The sequence below is a fragment of the Polypterus senegalus genome, chromosome 6 (genome assembly GCF_016835505.1).
Source record: "Polypterus senegalus isolate Bchr_013 chromosome 6, ASM1683550v1, whole genome shotgun sequence".
In the NCBI taxonomy this organism is placed as follows: domain Eukaryota; kingdom Metazoa; phylum Chordata; class Cladistia; order Polypteriformes; family Polypteridae; genus Polypterus; species Polypterus senegalus.
Window position 1 is genome coordinate 30,267,587 of NC_053159.1, and position 21,024 is coordinate 30,288,610.

At 40.2% G+C, this 21,024-nt stretch overlaps 1 protein-coding gene across 2 annotated transcripts in view; it reads left to right on the plus strand.

Moving 5' to 3' along the window:
- Window positions 1-21,024, plus strand: part of ece1 (endothelin converting enzyme 1) — a 336,078-nt gene that overhangs the window by 69,793 nt on the left and 245,261 nt on the right. The window contains exon 2 of one of the 2 annotated variants that reach the window (XM_039755712.1): window positions 9,640-9,695. Coding sequence is in view for 1 of the 2 variants with exons in the window: in XM_039755711.1 (XP_039611645.1) it covers window positions 18,783-18,794 (12 nt within the window). In the remaining variant the exon portion in view is untranslated. Of the gene's footprint in view, window positions 1-9,639; window positions 9,696-18,767; window positions 18,795-21,024 lie in introns of those variants that run through there. The other variant, XM_039755711.1, reaches the window with a different exon arrangement.

The following is a 21,024-nucleotide window of genomic DNA, read 5'->3' on the forward strand; positions in this document are numbered from 1 at the left end:
CAACGTCAGGCAGGGCTTGCTCAGTACTAGACCTCACCTTTATCTACAGATCATTGCAAGGTCCAAATTCCATTTTCTTAAAAAAAGCTAACACTCCGACCACAGCAAGACACCCATGAGAACACGTATTTCTGCAGCTCATTTCTTACAGGACACAATTGCGCATGCAATGCTTGATTCTTTTTATATCATAGAACAAGAGTGCTAACTAATAAATGACCTACAAATGATGGCACAGTGCAAGACATTGATTGCACCACAATAAAGTTTGGAAAACACACCTCTCTCAATTTTGGCAAGCCTTCCTCTTTGTCACACTCGCTGGGAATCCCTGCTGTGCTGTATGCCTGTATGACATTTCTAGGTATTTTAGGAGTAGCAACAAGTGCTGTTTATATTTGGGGTTGGGGTGAAACGTTTAATTTGTTCTTTACATTACGGTACAAAATGAGTCTCTTTGATGCAGTGAGATTTAGTCACTTCTGGTCAGCAGAAAATATCTGTAAAGTAGACTAACATGATATGACATTCTTACACCCACTTAAAATAATTCAGGATAAACGAAAGCTGGGGCCTTTCCAAACAGCACAAACTCAGAAACAGATGTGGACAGGGTACCAGTCCGTCACAAGGCCCATTCACCCACACACGCTGTCTGGCCCAACTTACGATCACCCATTATCTTTGGGAATGTGAGGGGAAAATCATTTGTTGGAAAGCACTTAATTTTGGATTCTTCTTGACAATTGCTATTGTAATGACCTGTTTTATGACTTGTAACTTTATGTAACTTGGCTTCTAGGACGCAAAGCCTACTGTCTGAATTATTTTACTTATTATTAGACTGATGCCTTTATCTAATGTGATTAACAACATTTGACATACAATTGGTTATATTTCTTTTGTTTTTCCAATTGGAATACAGGCAGATGAAGTGACCTTTTAGTGTCCGTTAAGAGTATTTGAATCCACAACCTCTGACTTTGAACTCCACAGTCTTGACCGCTATGCCACACTGCCTGCCTTAGTTTCTTGAATGACTATGATCTAAGTAGAGCACAGCAATATAAGTTAGAGCAGGTAATAGTATTATTCCGAAGTAAGGGCTATTATTTTTTAATCATAGTAAAGTGCTTTATTAACACCAACTACTTTCCATACATCACATATTATATTCATGAGCACGCAATGCAAATACTTTCAAACTGCTATGACGCGTGAGTCACTGTCTTGTACCCCAAAACATGAGGCTGAGTCTATGTACTTCAACAAAAACCAGCTTTATTCAACTTGAAACAGGAACAGCAGGTTATTTATTTATCTACCACTCTCTTATTACACAGACCCAACAAACAGGCATAGTCGGGGCCACGTCAGTGGCCAAGTTATACTGTTCCCTGCATTTATAATGTCCCTTGCATCACTCATCGGCGACAGGTGCGTACAGCGCGTTTTCATTTGGCTTGTAGTTGTTTCTGCTGTGCTCTGCTGCTGTGCTGCGAACCTATGGTGGTCTCGGCAACGGAGAAGCAGTCCTCCACAGACATGGCAAGCGCGCTTCAGACTGCTGTCCTATTTGGGGGTCCTTAAAAGAGTTCAGAAACCTCACACTGCAAAAAGATGTCAGGACACTACTTGGAAAATCTGAGCCCATTGTGTGACTTTTCTGAACTTTCTGCTGAAACTCAAGAGGAGACACTTGTATGACTGCTGGCATATTTTGTCTCAGGTGAAACATCTAAGAAGCAGGACACAAAAAATACGTTCATTTTATTTCTTTCTGATCCCATTGTTGACTAGGAGAAACCAAAAAAATATTAAGGAGATATGCGTGGTCATGCTGTGGCACTCCAATCCTGCATTTACAAATCAAAGTCTTTCAAAGTTCTAATTGGCTTGCTGAGAGCAGCTTTCTTTTGCTTCCTCGCCACACATGGAGACCAATGGATGTCTGTGTACAACATGACTTCCTGCTTTGTTTTGTTCAGTGTTAAGTATATAGTATGTACAAGGCCTGTTGTGGCTTCAAAATGACATATTTCACCATTTTGTTTTTCAAGTAAAGTGCACTGTAAGTGCTTCTGTTGACAAACAGTTGTTCATTGAGATTTTGGTGATGTTAATTTACAAATAGAAATAATCTAAAAGAAGCAAGACTTGGACTATTGGTTAAAAAGGCTAGTTTTTATTTTAATAAATAAACACTTATTATTATATGTAATATTATTACACTTTGGCAAAAAATAGTTTTGCTCCAAATTGTTCATCCAATCTACATGAAATTTGCAAACAATAAAAGGCGACTTCTCAGAAAAGGCTTCAAAACCAGAACAAAGGAACAATTATTAGATCAGAACTGAGCTGTACTTTGGTAGTAAATGGTTAAACCTCAGCCATGAGTGACATAAGCAGGCGGGAGTCATCACCTTGAGTCATGTAGGACTTAAAAGGTGTACAATCAACTGTTAATGCAGAAAAGAAGTGGTTAATGGTGAGTGTGGAGCACATTGTGTGTTTTATCTCATTAAGTGCGAATCGTGCTCCATTAGAGTCAGGGCGGACATGACTTCAGCACTGAGCTGCGTGTGGTCAGGTATTGTTTCATTTGAGAACAGACAAGCCGGCCATAGAATGTTGTCAAGAGTGGTTGTCCCACATACCTTCAGACAGTCAGACTACATCAAACAAGCATCCAAATGTTATTAGTAATGGCACGCAACATCACGGCACCAAACTGTTCTGATGGGGCATTCTTTGAGATGGTTGCACTGTGAGGCTAAACTTCAATTCATAAATACAGTTGTGCTTGAAAGTTTGTGAACCCTTTAGAATTTTCTATATTTCTGCATAAATATGACCTAAAACATCATCAGATTTTCACTCAAGTCCTAAAAGTAGACAAAGAGAAACCAGTTAAACAAATGAGACAAAATATTATACTTGGTCATTTATTTATTAAGGAAAATGATCGAATTTTACATATTTGTGAGTGGCAAATGTATGTGAACCTTTGCTTTTGGTATTTGGTGTGACCCCCTTTGCAGCAATAACTGCAACTAAACGTTTCTAGTAACTTTTGATCATTCCTGCACACTGGCTTGGAGGAATTTTAGCCTATTCCTCCGTACAGAACAGCTTCAACTCTGGGATGTTGGTGGGTTTCCTCACATTAACTGCTCGCTTCAGGTCCTTCTACAACATTTCGATTGGATTAAGGTCAGGACTTTGAGTTGGCCATTCCAAAACATTAACTTTGTTCTTATTTAATCATTCTTTGGTAGAACGAATTGTTTGCTTTGGGACGTTGTCTTGCTGCATGACCCACCTCCTCTTGAGATTCAGTTCATGGACAGAATTCATTGTTCCATCAATGAAGGCAAGCCATCCTGGCTCAGATGCAGCAAAACAGGCCCAAACCATGATACTACCACCACCATGTTTCACAGATGGGATAAGGTTCTTATGCTGGAATGCAGTGTTTTCCTTTCTCCAAACATAACACTTTTCATTTTAACCAAAAAAGTTCTATTTTGGTCTCATCCGCCCACAAAACATTCTTCCAATAGCCTTCTGGTTGTCCACGTGTTTTTTAGCAAACTGCAGACGAGCAGCAATGTTTTTTTTTGGTGAGCATTGGCTTTCTCCTTGCAGCCCTGCCATGCACACCATTGTTGTTTAGTGTTCTCCTGATGGTGGACTCATGAACATGAACATTAGCCAATGTGAGAAAGGCCTTCAGTTGCTTAGAAGTTACCCTGGGGTCCTTTGTGACCTCACCGACTATTACACGCCTTGCTCTTGGAGTGATCTTTGTTGATCGACCACTCCTGGGGAGGGTAACAATGGTCTTGAATTTCCTCCATTTGTACACCATCTGTCTGACTGTGGATAACTCTTTAGAGATGGTTTTGTAACCTTTCCCAGCCTGATGAGCATCAAAAACTCTTTTTTTGAGGTCCTCAGAAATCTCCTTTGTTCGTGCAATGATACACTTCCACAAACATGTGTTGTGAAGAGCAGACTTTGATCGATCCTATTCTTTAAATCACACAGGGTGCCCACTCACACCTGATTGTCATCCCATTGATTGAAAACACCTTGATTGAAAACACCGGACTCGAATTTCACCTTCAAACTAACTGCTAATCCTAGAGGTTAAAATACTTAAGCCTCTCACAAATATGTAATATGGTCACCGCCAGGCGGCGCCCGATGCGGTTTATCCGTTTGCGGTCGGGGCTGGAGCCCGGCGGGGCGCTTGGAGGACCGGAGGAGGCGAGTGCCTCCTCCAGACAGAGTGGGGCGTCCGTCCTGGTTAGGCAGGGGCCTCGGGTACAGGGCTTGAAGCCCAGCCCTGTAGGGACCCGTGGCCACCGCCAGGCGGCGCCCGTGCCTAATTATCCGGGAGCCCGGCACTTCCGCCACACCAGGAAGTGCTTGGGGAAGACTTTGTGTGGCACCGGAGAGCTGCCAGGAAGACAGCCGACACTTCCGCCACGCTGGGGCGTGGCTAAGGACGGAACACCTGGGGCTCATCCGGGAGCCTTATTTAGGTCCCTCCAGTCATTGGTGGAAGTCGGGAGGAAGCGGACTGAGCTGGAGAGCGAGGACAGGAGGCCCAGGAAGCAAGGCACAGAACTGGGGCCCTGGACTTGGGGAAATCAGTCGATCATTTTCCTCAATAAATAAATGACCAAGTATAATATTTTTGTCTCATTTTTTAACTGGTTTCTCTTTATCTACTTTTAGGACTTGAGTGAAAATCTGATGATGTTTTAGGTCATATTTATATATGACCTAAGAAATATAGAAAATTCTAAAGGGTTCACAAACTTTCAAGCACAACTGTAGTTAAACCCAGAAGTGTCGTGCAGAGGAAGATGACACATAAGTGCTTTCAGAAACAAGAGAGAGCCCATTATGTAAGCTTCTCAAAAGATTTTATTTTTTACTTTCATAACATTAATTATAATCTTACATACTTAATATTGGGAAAGTTGGGATTCCCGTTTTGCCCTTTAAACCTCTGGAACTCATTTTCAGCCATTTCAGGTTTGTGTAATTTGTTTTTCCAGTTGCTGGAATATTCTCTTGTTATGACAATGACATCATTTTGGTGCCATCTTGTGACTAGTTTCCCTCGGGTGTCTTCATTTTCTGTTTATTTCTCCTGCTTGAGGCCATATTCTTCATTAGATCAATGCCTGTTACTGGTCACAGGGGCACGGCTTGACCTTATTCTGCCATCCCTGTTTAAGATGACAGTGCACAGCTTCTGATGTCCAAGCTTTGTATTAGAGTTTACATGTAAATGATTGCTTTTTGGTTTTTTTAGTTTTTTTTTTATGTTGAATTAGGGTTAGGGTTAAGGTTGTTTATTTGTTATGCTTATGTGACTGGTTATGTGTCTCTTCAAAACTGAGTTCTGGGGACAAGGCCTCCCCTCTACCTGTGAAAGCCTAGGTGCCTGGTTGTGTCCTTTAGATTTCTTGTACTTGTTTTTCGTGGCTTTTTGTGAATTTTCATCTTTTCTTTGTTTGTTTTATTTCTGATTTCTGGTTTGTAGGTTTGGCTTTGTTTGTCCTTGGTTGCCTTTTAGCCATAGGTTTATTTGCCTCTTCCTTTATTCTTTATAATAATTCTTTATTATTTTTTGCATTAAGCCGTGAGTTTTTCTCTCTATATATATTAATACTTTGATTTGTTGCTGTGCTTTCCCCATGTGTGCCTGCTTAGGCTGTAGCCTACTTTAAAATCAAAGGGAAAGACACTTTTGAACAGCAGGCCATAAAGGAATATTCCACCTGAAAAAGATATTTTGTTTAAATGTTACTTACCCCGTCTGCCTTATTAGTGATGGCTGAGAAAAAATTTTAACCTCACGTTTTCAAGCATAAAGCAGGTAAGAAAGTTTAAGATTCAATGTTCACAGTAGGTGACCAACACTGGACAATAGAAAACAATATTAAATCTCATGTTATTCGTGTCGTATAATCCACATGCAAAGTCATCTATTCGTTTGCTCACGGTGTCCCATACAAATATTTTCACTAAAATATTTTTAAGTAAGATACTTCCAGAACGCTGTCATGAGGAGGAAGGAACGTACACAAATGTGCATGAACAGGCATCTATATTGAAGACCCGCCTCTCCCCCACATTCATTGGTCCAGAGCTCTGTCTTCAATCCAAAAGCACACATTTGTGAGAATGTGTTGTACTGTTTTCAAAGCATGCTGCTTTTTCTGGAAGTAAATGTTAATAATAATTTAGCAAAAGCAGCAGACTTTTTGCATATTAGGAGCATTTGACTGAATAACGGACATGTGGATTATGCAACACGAGTAACATGAGAATTTATTTTCTTTTTTTTGTGGTGTTTTTTCATGTTGTTTGCTGTTGTGAGGCATCGGTGACGGTTAGGTTTCATTATATGATGAACTTTTTTCTTGTTCTGCATAAACATATGCAATTAAAAAAATATTTGTTTGTGACATTCTGAGCAAACAAAGGAATGACTTTGCATGCGGATTATGCGACATGAGTTAAATGGTATTTTTTAAGTACATTGTGATATGGTTTGATGTTGCCCTGTGTTGATCACCTTCCATGACCATTGAATTATAAACTTTCGTACCTCCTTTCAGCATTAAAACATTGAAAATTAAAAAAAAGTCTGCGAACTAGCAGTTAAACTTTTGGAACAAAAACGAGGAGATATGCTTAAAAACAAAACAAATAAAAAAAAAGGCTATAAAGCAAAACGAAACCGAATCCTAATAGAAGAGACAATTGTGGTTGAGAGAGCAAAAGGATCAAAACTGAAAGTACACACAGTAAAAGACCACAAAGATAAAGTTTCAATATTTCACAGATTTGGTATCGGCAGGATTTGCACTCATAGCCATCCTTTTATCCCGTTGCGTTTATTACGCATCACTCTGAACCACAGAGGCCACGCCCTTAGCAATACTGGAAGTGGGCTTAATGACAAAACGAAACACTGGCACCATCTGAGGACATAAAATCATATGAAATCACGACAATCACTATGAAACACGTGTGGGTAAGTAACATTTACATAAAATATCCTTCTTAGGTGGAGTACTCCTTTAAGCCTGGCCTAGATTTGGGAGTCTTGGGCCTCCATTTTGTCATTTTTTGGACAGATTACAGAACATAATAATAAAAAAAACTGTAGTGTGAGGAGTATATAAGTTCAGGCTCAGCTAAATAAATCAAGAGACTGGAAAATGGTAGACTTTCAATCCAAGTTAAATAATGAAACACCTACTGAAGTAATCAAGTCTATTTATGAGAGGTAACAGGATAATGAAATAATACTTGGGAACGCGTCATAATTTTTGCAGAAAGTAACAGGGTTGGACGACAATGATGAATAATATCGTATTGAAGATTATATTTATGCAGTGTTTGTATCAGTCATACTGTATTTGTTTTGAATGGTTCCATCTATTTTTTCAATGTTATTCTCAAAGACCTCAAGCCATTCCTGTGTTACTGTGTCTATTATGTCACCATCTCAAACATCATCTATCACTTTTTTCAAGTCATCTGCTTCCATGGTTACTGGTAGGACCTTTGTGTAACATGATTTTTGACGGTGACTTGATTTTTTCAGTCTTATATTCAATTCTCTTCTTCATCCTTATACTATTAACCCTAACGTGTTCCTTGGCCATGTTTTTTTTTTTGCCTGTTCCTTTTGTGACATATATCTTTTGGTTCTTCCTGGCTCCTTCTTCTCAGTTATCATAAAGCATTCATTACTTGATTGTTTGAAAATTTGAGAATGAAATGTTCAATAGTATCCCCTAAATGTGTCTGATTCCTGAACACTGAGTTCCTACAGAAGAAAGAGAAGAATGGCAAAGACAGAAAAAAGCATTCGTTCGTCAAAAGCAGGAAGCTGATAGCTCTCAAACACGCATTTTTAGTTTGCAAATGAGGCTGATATGAGCCGAGTTAGTGTTCAGTAGTAGAAAACTGACCGTTTGTCTTGGTTTATATGGTGGAAGCAGCTGTGTTTTTTTTTTTTCCCTTAACACGCGAGTAACAGAAATTGAACAAATATCCTGCCAGATGTACCACAGAGATCAGTGTGGTGTGTAATAGCAAAATAACTCAAAGCATGCCTGACTAAATATGGCATAAATGAAAAAAATATCCCCTAAATAAGATGATGGAATGTAGAGTGCAGAAATTCAGTTTTAATCCAAAGAAATATATTGCATCCTTCATTTTTTTCTTTTCTTACTGATTCTTTTCCTGTTGAAAGAAAAAAATATGCCACTTTAGATAGTAAAAAAGCATACTGCTACAAAGCATAAAAGCAAAATTGATATTTTTGAATAGCTTATTATAGTCCTTTTTTGCAGCCTAGAAGCAAACCAAATTGTAGATTAGAATAATGCACATTTAATTTCCTGTGTCACAAGAGGCTGCTGATTGGCTGCTCTGTGCTCAGGTGATTATGATCCTCATTAGCTCTGTGAAGTGCCATATGATAGACACATGTAAACAATGATAAGCTAATTAGATGTGTCTGGTGTAAATGGAGCCCCTGGGACCGGTATCAGAGAAACTGTGCATACATTACGCTCGCTCTCACTAACTCTCTTGCTCAGTCTGACTAGCCCGCTTAGCCCCCTCACCTCCCTTCTTTCCTTATACTCTAGGAGAGAATTGCATTCCTTTCAGACTAGTTGATGCCTTTCAAGACGGACGAGGGCTCCAACAATAATGAGACCGTCACTTGTGCTCAGTCCTTGTCCTTGGGGCCTACAGGGTAGCTTTGCCACCAATTAGACACCTCCTGTCACTTATTTATAGTCCATGCTTCTTGTTTCTTCAATTCCCAGAGTAAAGAAGACAACATCTGGCATCTGCTTTGCTTTTGTGAGATATTTTGTCACATCATCAGAGATCTTTACTTTACCAAGTCTCATTTTCTTGTTGAGAATTCAATCTGAGCCGTGCTTTCTAAAATCTACTGATCTATTTAAAATAAAGGTGACAACAACATGCATTTAATTCATTATCAGATACTGATTGATTCAAAAGTAAGAAAAACAATAACCATTGGAAGAAACTTTGACTCAGCACCATTTAGTTTAATTTACTTTTACAAAATGGATTTGAGGTTTAAGGATAATACATTTTTGAAACAATTAAAATCTGTATAATCCCACTTGTGTAAAGTCCCTTCACACTGAGAACAAAATTAAGTCATCAAATGAACCAATGCCACTATTTGTGGCAGCCATGAGCCGTAAGTATGTTAATTGGTTGCATCGAAAGCCAAAAGGCACAGGATACTTGAAGACCTCGTGAGTTAAGCTAATGTGGTGTTGAACTGACACTGTGATCCTTCAAAGAAAACATTTAGTTAGGGATACCTCCCTGGAGATTTGGTGATTACAGAGCAATTGCGGCTATGGTGTTCTTATTTAAAACAGACAATCTTCTGATGACTGACAGATGCTCTCTCAAGATGAAGTATCTTGCGCAACTGGTTTGTATTCAAATTGCACTTCCCTCTGTAAAATACTTGCAATATGAGCTCTCTAGAAACATTTTTTGACAATACTAATTACTTCTCTCTTTTTTTCTATACAGAGCCGCACAGTCACTAATTCTAACCGGTTCCCCCTGAGCTTTTCATCACGCATAAAGTAAGTATACATGCTTGGAATGTCATTTCTGATTTAGCACAGTCTGTACCTGAAGCAGAGTTATCTGTTAAATGTTTATTACTTGTTAGTTGTTTGTGGTGGTGCCCTTCCCTGAGTAATAAAATGTTGATTATATCTTAGTAGTTAAAGATAAAATTAGCACTGTAACTGGTACACTACATGTCCAGCAATACATCATGGTTAAGCCGGAGCTATGGCTGTGGTTCTACCCTTTCCCTGTTTTGTTCTCCCATTCCTTAAGGGTGTTTTACTTGTCAGTTGGTTTCTTATTAGAACTGGGTCAAAGGCGGTGGATTCTCCAAACATTATGAGGCCTGAAGGGGTCGCTCCAGCCTCCCAACCCGACACAGACAAACACAGACACAAGTCCAGCACAAACACAGGCTTTTATTTGGTTGTGGGAAACTCTTCCCTCACAAGTGTTTCCTACCACAGTCAACACAATATAATAATAAAGCAGCACACAGCCCTTTCTTATCTCTTTGTCTTTCTTTTCAGCACCTCTCTATGCCTTCTCTCCTCCCAGCAACTGTCGTTTTCTCTCTCCCAACACTGGCTCCTGGATTAAAGGCAGTTGACTTCTTTTATGTGACGCCCGGGAGTACTTCTGGTAGCCTGTTAGCGTGGTCCGGAAGCACTTCTGGCTGTGGCAGGAGGCCAACAAAGTAGGGCTCCCCAGTTCCTGCAGCAACCTCTGGCGGTGCCAATGGGACTCCATCTCCCATGAACCCATGTGAGGATTCATGGAGCTGCAGCATCCAGTGGGGTTGCCATCTAGCATTATAGGAGAGTTAAAGCCCTATGCACACTCTCTCCCATTCCTTCCATTATTAAGGTGTCCTTGCTGGGCAGTCATAAAACAGTGAGAAACACTAATGTTCTCAAATTGATTTTCTCCAGTTTTGTATGCTAAAGATCTGTCATGCTGTTTTATAAAGTGATGTCAATGATATCATACAATGAGACTTCCAGGAAATGTCTAGTTGAGTGGTTCCTCTCTCGTGTTCACAGGTTTCTATGTGTAGATCCAGCAGTGATGCTTCCACTCGGTGCATCTGTGAGCTGCTGCCATTATAAGCTGTTATATATCTGCCTGATTAATTCATTTTTGTTAATTTTGCAAATTCAGGGTAGATATTGTAAAAGAGCACAAGACAAAGATAAAAGAGTTGGGGCAACAATGCAACCCTGTATAATATAAGGCAAAAATAAATGTAGCTTTCCAGCAAAAAAAAAAATGTAACAAACGCCAATAAGAACGTCATAGCTTAGACTATCAAAGATGGTGACACTTCCAGTTAAATACCAGTCAGACAGGAAGAGGTGGGTGCAGGGGGACAGCATCCGGAAGTGATGTCAGAGGTGGTGAGGTTGTCAATCATCCAGTCTGTATAGGGAGGAAGAGGCATTAGAATGCAGTGCCACCCTGTGCATTGGCAAAGAATTACCACTATCAGAGCCTTTAAGCTGTCCCCAAGGTGCACATGTGTGACAGTATCAATACATAGTCATATTGGTTTTGAAACACTTGCAGAATTCATTTGCAAAGTCAAATGGAACAATTGGATGTTGGCCTAAAAATTGCAATTGAGTCACTTTGACCATCAGGCTGGATGTTGCTTTAGTAGCCTGTAGCAAATATGGACCTTTTAATTCATTTTTACCATTGAGACATTTCTCTAGCATTGCTCAAAGATTGGTGGGGCTGGTTGCTCTTTTGCCTACCACCACCACCACCCCCCCAAAACACTGTCTGTGCCAGTATGAGTTTTTTCCCATTGCCCTTTTCATGCCCTCGAGAATTTTCCAAATCCTCTGATCTTTCAGCTCAGATGTAATTTGTTCAAAATGACTAAAGTTAGAACTTCTCTTCTTCTTCATTGTTCATCTGTGTTGTTCTCCACTACCTATCCTTCATTCACTTTTAATAGTGTTTCTAAAATCTGCTGTATTCATCTTGTCCTTGTATATTTCTCCAAGACAGGCACACATTCCTAGCATTAAACTTCTTCTTCTTTTTCTTCTTCCTCTTCTTCTTTTGCTTCTGCTTTTTCTTCTTCTTCTTCTGGCTGCTTCTGAAACGGTCGCCACAATGGATCATATTTTTCCATATCTTCCTGTCCTCGTCATCTTGCTCTGTCACACCCATCACCTGCATGTCCTCTCTCACCACATCCATAAACCTTCTCTTAGTCCTTCCTCTTTTCCTGTTTCCTAGCAGCTCCATCCCTAGCACCCTTCTCCCAATATACCCAGCATCTCTCCTCTGCACATGTCCAAACCAATGCAATCTCGCCACTCTGACTTTGTCTCCCAATTGTCCAACTTGATCTGACCCTCTAATGTCCTAATTTCTAATCCTGTTCATCCTCGTCACACTCAGTGCAAATCTTAGTATCTTTAACTCTGCCACCTCCAGCTCTGTCTCCTGCTTTCTGGTCAGTGCCACCGTTTCCAGCCCATATAACATAGCTGGTCTAACTACTGTTTTGTAGACCTTAGCATTAAACTACCAGATATTATTTGCAAATGGGCTTTTTCCTTTCTCTCTCTGGCAGTTATTTGTTTTCTTTTTTCCATTTCATTCAGACTACAAAAACAGGATATGACTGATTTGTTTTTTTAATGTGGACTCCTATGTTGCTTTTAACCGATTACATGATTCTGGGTTTTAAATAGTAATACGATGTCCTGATAAAAGTGTGTCCTTGGCTGACATCAGATGTGAGTGTATAGTAGGAGTGATATGAAAACATGTCAAAGCTAATTCCAGTTAAAAGAATATTAGAAACAATGTTTCAGCCATGCTTTGTTATTTGCATATCTATTTTGTAGCTTTCACTTTCCGTAAGCCATTACACTGCAACACATAAGTCACTGATGTTACCACACATCCAAATTAACTCAAGAAGGATTACCATTTATTTGATACCAGTAATGGCGCACTGCACGAATACACTTGACTTGAGCCTTCCTAGTCTTCATCCTCTTTCTCTGTACGTTTAGCATTCATGAGGTTGATACGCTTGCTGCTTCCTGAGCAGCTCTTCTTTTCTTCACCCTAGCGGCCCACTTCTTCTCTTCTTTTGTCAGCATCTTTCTGCGTTAAAACTGATTAAGTCAGTGTTTGTGTTGCAATTACTTAATATGTTTTCCTTAATTTTCACTTAAGCTGGCACTCAAGTCTTCAATCTGCCTCAAGAATGATTTGAGATATGAAGAGATAGGGGAAGTGATGGCGAAGGTGGTAGCAATGAGAATGGTGCACGGCTGCCCTGCTGACCGCTGCCAAGAGTTGATTCTACAATAAAATACAATAAAAATAAAAAGAAGAATAACCTTGGAGGTCAATCATCACCACAAAAGCGGATAGTAGACTTCATGTAGTATATGTGTATTAAATTTCAGGTCAATAGTGAGCTACAGGTGATTAAAATCCTGAACAGACAAACGGACAGCCACGGTAGCATATTATATAAGAAGATTCCCAGCAGCTCATTTTGCCTTCTTGACGTTCAACTGTTTCGTTTCCAAAGTGATGTTGACTTTTCTTTATGAAAGCAGAGAGAAATGCATTCCTGTCCTTCTCCTCCCAAAAGGCTTTAATAGAAACCATACCAGCTACACCTACCAACTAAAACATGCTGCCTACAACAGGTATTCATGTCCTTGGAAGTTTTTACATTTTATTATTAACAACACTGAACCACAGTGGATTTAATTTGACACTGATAAACAGAAAAAGACTCTGTAATGTCAAAATGAAAACAGATCTCTGCAGGGTGGTCTAAATCTCTATATATAATCTTCATTAGGATCTTGATCTTTGTCCGCGAATGAATTAGAAGAAGAAGCACTAGATTACAGTAGAGAGACAGCTAAAACATAGACATTGCATTAAGAATCTCCACCAGGCTTATACTACTGAAGACTGTAGTACTCCAGTCACACCTCAAAACACAGACATTCAAACTAAACAAATTGTTGTGCTTTAAATTAACTAAAGAGATCTTCATTAAGATCTTGATCTTTGTTTGTCCGCGAATTCCACGCATGCGTAGGCCACCTTCCAGTTTAGTACGTTGTTGTTACTCACGGATGTCAACAATGTGCTGGAATAACGAAAGGGGTGGTGGACAGTGTTACGCTGGTTAGCTCCTGAGGCCTGGTTAGAGAATGAGATCGCCGAAGACAAAAGGTACGTGCCTATGTAACATATGAATGAAAGAAAGACAGTGGGTAAAATGAATGACAACGTAGCAGCACGTTCCGGAAATTATTATTGTTACATTGTAGCCTGCGAGTGCTGCGCATCTCACAGTTGTACCGTGGCTTGCTCAGATGTCAGTGAAGTGATCCCTATTTATGCTTTAAAGAGCCTGGATACCTATGTGTCTCCCTTTTATAACCATTGCTCAGTGTATATTGCCTTACTCTTTGGATTGCCACAAAGCAACCTGCGAGATTGGAGAAAGGTTGAGAAGACATTGTGAGAGGAAACGATAGCGTCGTGAAAACGAGACGGACTGTGAACGGACGGAAGCAGAAATACTCCTACACCACCACATGATTACTATTCGGACAGTGATTCCGAGTAGGCTGTTCCTATCGAATCAATGTCCAAGGGTTTTCTTTTGAAATTTTGAACCAAAAAAAATCATAATGCTGTGCGACGAAGGGCAGAGTTCACGAATGTCAGCCGCGTTTAAACAGGGAGCCCTTCACAGACAACTTTAACACGTGCAACGTAGTTGGGCGCACATGACTAGTTAATTATAAATATAAAGCACAAAATATTTGATTAAATAAGTTTCCACCCCCTTTAAAGTGACACCCCTAAATCACCAATAGGGCAGCCAATTGGCTTTAGATGTGACAGAATTAGTTCATTGGAGTTCACCTGTGTCTGGTTTCAGTTGATAGTCATATTAAAGGTCCTTGTTGGGAAGGGCCATCTTGTGGCGAGTCAGTGTGGTTACTTAACCTGCACAGTGAAGACAAAAAATCACTTTGAGCAACTCCGGGAAAAGGGGATTGAAAAGCACAAGTCAGGTGGATAGAGACAAAAAAATATCCAGTCCAGTTAAATGAATCACTAAGAAATGGTAAATGGTGTGGCACAGCTGGAAACCTACCAGAGCAGGCCATCCACAAAAATTGAGTGACCGTGTAAGAAGATGACTAGTGAGGGAGGTCACCTAGAGACCTATGAGAACTTCAATGGGGCTAAATGCTCCAGTAGGCTGAGATAGGAGGTACTGGGCAGGCAGCAACTGTTGCCCGGGGGCTCCAGCAGTCATAGCTTTATGACAGAGTGGCAAGGAGAAAGTCACTGTTAAAAAACAAAAACCAACAACAGATCGAGATTGCCAGAAAGCACATGGAAATGTAAGCATAAGTTTAATATGTCACTGTGCTCTGTGCAAATATATAAATGTGCTTTTATCTGCTCACATGCACAGCTGACACATAACTACTGTAGATTAGGAACAGGAGTTCACCACATAGAACTGCTAGGCAAGCAGTATGACATATGGAACAAATGGACAGAGTGAAACCAGACTGTAAGATACTGTAACTGTGTACTGTTTCTGCCTGTTAAGTCAGTGTGCAGTTGTATCCTCAATTAAGCATTGTTGTCTTGTTTGGAATTGCATGTTCGCCTAAGGGGGGCCTGCACGTGGAGAAAACAGTATAAAGCCTTGGAACATTGCCTGACACACCTTTGAAGCCAACGAACGGATGGGAGATACTGTCATCTGTTCCTGAAAATGCCTTCCACTGTACCGACAACACTGACAGACTCAACCCCTCGGGCCCCGACTCCTGGACGTGGATTTGTCACTGGCTTCATTCATCTGATATGCAGTGTAAGCCGATATTAAACAAAGCTAAGTTATTTCTCCTGCTTGGCTTCAGCAGACCCCTGTAACCCTGTGTTAGGACATAGTAGGTTGGAAAATGACTGACTGACTGATTTCTCACTAGAGAGGGGTAACAGCCTTTTTGTTACGTAACATGCCGCAAGCACGAAATAACTCTGGCTGGCGCCCCCTGCTGAACACAGAAGACTCTGAAGTCAGTTGAATGAAGGTATTGTTGTCTGATAAGGCCAAAATTGAACTTTTTTGGCCATCAGACCAACTGACATGCACATTGTCAAAAACACGCTATCCCCACCATGAAATATGGTGGTGGCAGCATGATCCTGTGAGGATGCTTCTCTGCAACAAGGTCTTGGAAGGCTTGTGGGAATAAATGAATTCTGGGAAATTCTGTGGAAAACCCTGTTGCAGTCTGCAAGTAACTTGTGCGTTGAGAAAAGATTTGACATCCCACAAGACAACGACCCCAAGAAAATAGCCAAAGCTACACAGGAATAGATTCAATGTCCTGCAGTGGACGAGTCAAGAGTACAGATCTCAGTCCAATGGGGAATTTGTGGCTGGACTTGAAAAGGGCTGTTCAGTCACAGCAAAGAATAATGGAGGAAAGTGTCAGTGTGGAGATGTGCAAAGTGGACAGAAAGAAACCATGTTTTCACAAAAAACAAATTAACAAAGTTTGTGCGTTAATGGAAGTGGGCAGTGACAAACACTGGACAAAACCAAACGATATCAAAACGTCCGTGAAAAAAAATCTTACATTACTTGTGTCACATAATCCACTTTTAGTGATCCAGTCGTGTACTCATAATGTGCAAAATGCATGCATTTTTTGCTAATATTCTATTAAATCAATTCCTACCATAAAGCAAAAGTAGTCCACAACTCAGAAGCTAGTTCAACATGGGGGGTCTCACTTTTAAATTGATGACAGGACTCTTGGCCAATGTGTCAAGAGAGAGGCAGGTAGTCCTTTACCCTTAAAATATAAAATCAGCTTCTCACTCCTGTATTGCATAAATAAAACGTTTTTCTGGGAAATCTGTTGTATCCCAGCATTATTTGTCTATTATTCAGCAATGTCAGGCTTTACACTCAGTTAATGTCAAGCTTTGTCTGTATGCATTTTGCATTCCTGCCGTCGTCTTAGCCGATTAGATACTTCTTTGACATCATGGCCGCAGTCTTGCACTCACTGACAAGTAGCAGAGGGACCCAGGTGTGCTTTCAGTGTTTTCTGATCTTTTAGAAGAGCTGGATAAGTCTTCATGTTCAAACAGTGAATTCACTCTCAGAACCACTCAGTGTTTTTTTTCTATTTTGTGCCTGCCTAATTCAGGTAGGAGCTGAGAAAAGCTGCTCTTTTAAAGTTATTTGCAGGTTAACGAATAGAGCTAAAATGGTTTACGCCACAAGCTTTTTTTCTGCTTCATTTTCCCGTCACATGTTTAGATACACTTGGTAGGACATGCAGTGCTTCTGGAAGCCAATATTTTCTTTTGTGTGTGCTGATTAATTCTAACAGAACATGGTGTCTCTTTTTAATGATTGACAGTGTAAGACGCTAGGAGTCGCTGTCACCCCTTTAACCCCAACAGACAGATACACTGGACACAGATTAAAAGCACCAAGAAGGTCAGTCAGTCAGTCATTATCCAACCCACTATGTCCTAACACAGGTATTTAAGTATTTTCTTCTTCTTACGGTGCCCAGAAGCACCTCCACCACAATAAACAGGCAATACACTATAATAATCACAATAACAAACACTATTCTCTCCTCCACACCTCCCAGCAAGATCTGTCCTACTCCTCCCAACACCTGCTCGCTTGCTGGGTCTCCAGCCGTCCTTTATGTAGTCCTTTGACCCGGAAGTGCTTCTGTCCTTCCGACCATGTGACTGGCTAGCACTTCATGGTGCAATCTGTGTCATGCAGTGTGCCATCATTTGTAGGGAATTTATTAGTTAGTGCCCCTGTACTATGATATGCAAAGAATCAAGTATTGCGCACACAGTTGTCACCTGTGAATGAGCCACAGAAATGTGTGTTCTCGCAGGTTCCTTGCTGCGGACGGCGCGTTCGTAATACATTTTTTTAAGAGAGTGGAATTTGGACATTGCAATGATCTGTAGGGAAGGGGGTGATCTAGTATTGATTTCTGTGCAAGCCCTGATCATGAAACACCACTGATTGTGTAGTTTGCTTGACATTTTTGCCAAGGGGGGGAAGGGGGACTGAATTGAATGCAACACCTGCTGCTGCTTACACTCCATCTGTCCTGCTGGTGGTCCTGGCAGTAGCACAGAAATTTTAACTGTGCAGCACATCTGTTTTTGAACTGCAGTGCAGGTGTTACGGGGTGGGGGCATAGCTTGTCAGCAGTGTTTAATTTAACAGCATGCTGGCACCATTGCTTCACAGGGGTCTCCAATCCCCCAAAACCCTCTAGCGTTTATCGTCTGTTGTTTCCTCATGATGCTTGATGCTTCACAGGAACCCCCGGACACCTTTACAAGATTACTGAGGTGTGCAAAGGTAAATTGCTCAGTTTATATTTGAATTTTATACACTGAGTTAAAAGCTTATATTTTGACTTCAATTTGTGAATGTGGTTCAATTTGTGATTCATAACTTAGAAGTTTGACTTATTCGTCTTCAATTGTGTTATTACTTTTTTAGGGGGTGCAAACAGAAATCAAACATTTTCTAGGGGTTGGGGACATAGATAAGTTTGGGAACTACTGACTTAGAGCAACAAGCACCGTAATTAGTCCATAATGAGCAACTGCATAGGGACACACCAGAGCAGAATTAGAAAGTGAGCTCTAGTGAGACGTCAAGCAAAATGACACCTTTTATTGCCTAACTAAAAAGATTACAATATGGAAGCTTTCAAGGCAACTCGGGCCCCTTCTTCAGGAGTTGTCTTGAAATCTTGCATATTGTAATCTTTTTAGTTAGCCCATAAAAGGTGTCATTTTGCTTGACTTCTCACTACATTCATAATGGCTAACACAGTACAACATTCTAGTACTAAAGTGCGTTCTGAAATGCTAGGATGATCTTCATTAATGCTGCTTCATTTGCACTTCACCCTGACTAGGAGAGGAGCTGCACAAACTCCAAGAGGTCCTTAGAGGAGCTCTCACTGGACAGCCTCTGAGTTGAACTTATAGAAATGCTCAGTTATGTAAGTAAGAACTCTGCTGCCCTCAGGGCCATCTTAACAGCATCATAGGCAAAGTAGTGCGCTGGGGTCCCTGTTTTGATAGCAAAACAGAAACATGCATAGGCATCTGAAACATCGTGGGCACCTAAGCTCCTGGGGTCCCTGGTCAGTGCCCATTGTGCTCATACGTTAAGACAGCCCCCTCTGTACATTTTGACAAAAAAAACTTGACCCTAAATTAAGTTTTCATTTTTCTTTTCTAAGCAAAATTATAAAATTGTCCCAGGGTGATATTCTTCCAGTTTTCACAGGGTGTAAACTTACAATCTCTACTTGGTCCCAGTCCACCCACAGAAGAAAACAACAACAACAACATTGATTTATATAGCACATTTTCATACAAATAAAATGTAGCTCAAAAAGCAATTCACTGTCTGTTTTATGAGACCGCTAGTCCTTTTCGAATGAGTCCTTATGAGAATGCTGGTCCATTTAGCTGCAGAGTCACTGATGGTCACTGTGCTGCCTAAAACAGACTCACTTTTAATTATGCCACTCTCACATAAAATATTAAGGATGTGGCTATATAAAACAAAAAGTGCGTAGTGCTATACTGCTAATAGGATCCTGGCTTTGTGCCCGCCAGGCTTTCAGAATGTCAAGTGCCATGAGAAACAGTAGGGCAAGGACATTCTCTCTACAAGTACGTGTGTGTCTCTAATTGAATAATACGTGCATAGCTGCCTACCATATAAAACATCAAAACATTTCCAAAGTTATAACTGTAAGCCTAAAAAGACCCATTCATATATAATTTTGAAAAACAAAATGAAATACTGTATTTTGCCTTTGTGTATTAGGGAAAAAAAGGAAAACATACAATCTGAAAAAGTTGGCACATATAAGAGTACTAGCAAAATACCCACGCTTCGCAGCGGAGAATTAGTGTGTTAAAGAAGTTTTGAAAAACGAAAAGGAAACATTTTAAAAATAATGTAACATGATTGTCAATGTAATTGTTTTGTCACTGTTATGAGTGTTACTGTCATATATATATGCACACACACACACACACATATAAACATATATACATATACAGTATATATATAAATATCTGCATATACAAATATCTACACATACACATATCTACATATACAGTATATATACATATACATACACACACATATAAACATATATACATTGTGACAGATTAAGAGCTTGCTCGCACCCTTGTACCCTCAGACCACACGTCAGACACCAGATAAAAGTCCAGTTATTATTTATTATAATAATTATGTGCACAAAGCACGCTCCTCTCCACAATTCTCTAATAAACCAACAATTCTCTAATAAACCAATCCTCCAAACTCCCAGACGCTTAGCCACCCTGCCTCCCAACTCAGCTCGCCATCTGGGAGCTTCCACAGTCCTTTTATATCCCCCGACCCAGAAGTGTTCCCAATCCAACAGTCCATAAGTCCTTATTCCTTCCGGTTCAGGGTAAACAATGCTTTTTCTCACCCTGGAATCCCGTCGCTCTTCCTATGACGAACTTCCGGGTCATAGGGCACGAAGAACTTTTCGGTCCTCCCTGCAGCTCCCTCTCGTGGCCCCCATGGCATCCAGCAGGGCGGTGCATAAAAACTCCATTGTCCATGATGCCCTGCTGGACTTCTGGGGACCTCCATTCTGCAAGGAGGGCTCCACCTGGCGGCTTGGGGGTATTGACCGGGATAAACAGCCGGCCATCCTCCACAACATATACATATATACTGTACATATCTGCATATACACATATCTACACATACACATATCTATATATATATACATATACATATCAACATATATATACACATACATACATACAGATAAATATACATATATACACACATAAACATACATATATATATACATACATACACACACACACATATACACAGACACATATATATATATACATATATATATACATATCTACATATATAGATACACATACATACATATATATATATATATATACATATCTACAGTACATATATATATATATACTGTATATAGCAAAATCCCCGCGCTTTGCAGCGACGAAGTACTGCTTTTAAATTGTTATTAAGAAGAAAAGAAAACCATTTTAAACTGAGGGAAAATATAACAATAACTATCTGTTAAGGATCTCTTTGTATACCACGTTGTCAGTTCAGCACTCCGGTTGTAATATGACCAAGCTGTGCACTGAGAATGCAACGTATAGTTT